At 40.3% G+C, this 1,023-nt stretch overlaps 1 protein-coding gene across 1 annotated transcript in view; it reads right to left on the reverse strand.

Annotated features, from left to right (window-relative positions):
* Positions 1-868: 868 nt before the first annotated feature.
* The window catches only part of LOC109465926, an 18,747-nt gene continuing 18,592 nt past the window's right edge, over positions 869-1,023 (reverse strand). Inside the window, exon 4 of the mRNA XM_019763411.1 lies at positions 869-935. Within this exon, the coding sequence (XP_019618970.1) occupies positions 869-935 (67 nt within the window). The remainder of the gene's footprint in view (positions 936-1,023) is intronic.

The raw sequence follows: 1,023 nt of genomic DNA on the forward strand, positions 1-1,023 counted from the left end.
AAATTTGAATTGATTCGACCGTTAGGTTTCATCACGGTCCATACTGATTGGTCATTCCTTATATACGGGGTGCTCCTTTCTTGTCCGTGATTAAGTAGTTTGGGCCAACGACATTTAGGTTACATGCTGTTAATGCCTACTAGCTCGAAAGATTGATGAGGCTGATTAAGTAACCCGAATTGAATTGCTGTCCTTGATTTCCAGTTTTGCGTGGACGTCTCTATTCATGACTGGTTCTGCTCAATGTTTTACCGTCTGGTCCTGTAAATTGGCTACAGACACTTTGATTGTTTCAGATTGAACAAAGGTCCTCAAATTCCTGCAAAGATTTATAAGAATCGATAAAGTAATCAATAATGATGTATTGTTCAGGGACACACAGTACCAGACCATGTTTATACTAATGAACCTGAGAAAGAATAAACTTATCAGGATATCTTGCTTTAAGATATGATAAGAACTACCTCAGCGCAAATGGTCTTCATTATCACATGTATGTACCTAATCAAATAGGAGCTTGTAGATATTCATTGTTTTATTCTGCAGTCAAATGAAAAAGAACTTTATTGCAGCGGAGTTTTATTACCTTTGTGATCGCAAGAGGCAATCACAGGGGATTGCCCAATCAATGTTGATTGCATTACAGCTACTGTAGATGAGGGCGTGATGGTGGTCTTATTGCAATGTTGATCAAGTCACCGGTCTACGATAGACTACTGGAACATCTGATTGCAAATTAGCCAAGAATGGCAACATTTCTCGTGCAGATGTTGGATTTAATTGATCATCAAGCCAAATCGTTGAAAGTTTGTGAACTTCTGGATTTCGGCAGCAAATACTTAGTGTCCGGCAATAGGTAAAAGACAAATTAGCCCTTGCACGTCGTGTTTGAGGCCGAAGTCCATCTCTTTTCTTCCACTGGGTAATTTTTACACCTAGGTGGAGGGAAGAAAGGCATTTTAAGTGCCTAGCTCGAGGACATGTGCACAACGCCTAGCCAGGGATGTCAAGAAGTCCAACCTC

This window comes from Branchiostoma belcheri, unplaced genomic scaffold, assembly GCF_001625305.1.
Source record: "Branchiostoma belcheri isolate BF01 breed outbred unplaced genomic scaffold, Haploidv18h27 scaffold16, whole genome shotgun sequence".
Taxonomy (NCBI): Eukaryota; Metazoa; Chordata; class Leptocardii; order Amphioxiformes; family Branchiostomatidae; genus Branchiostoma; species Branchiostoma belcheri.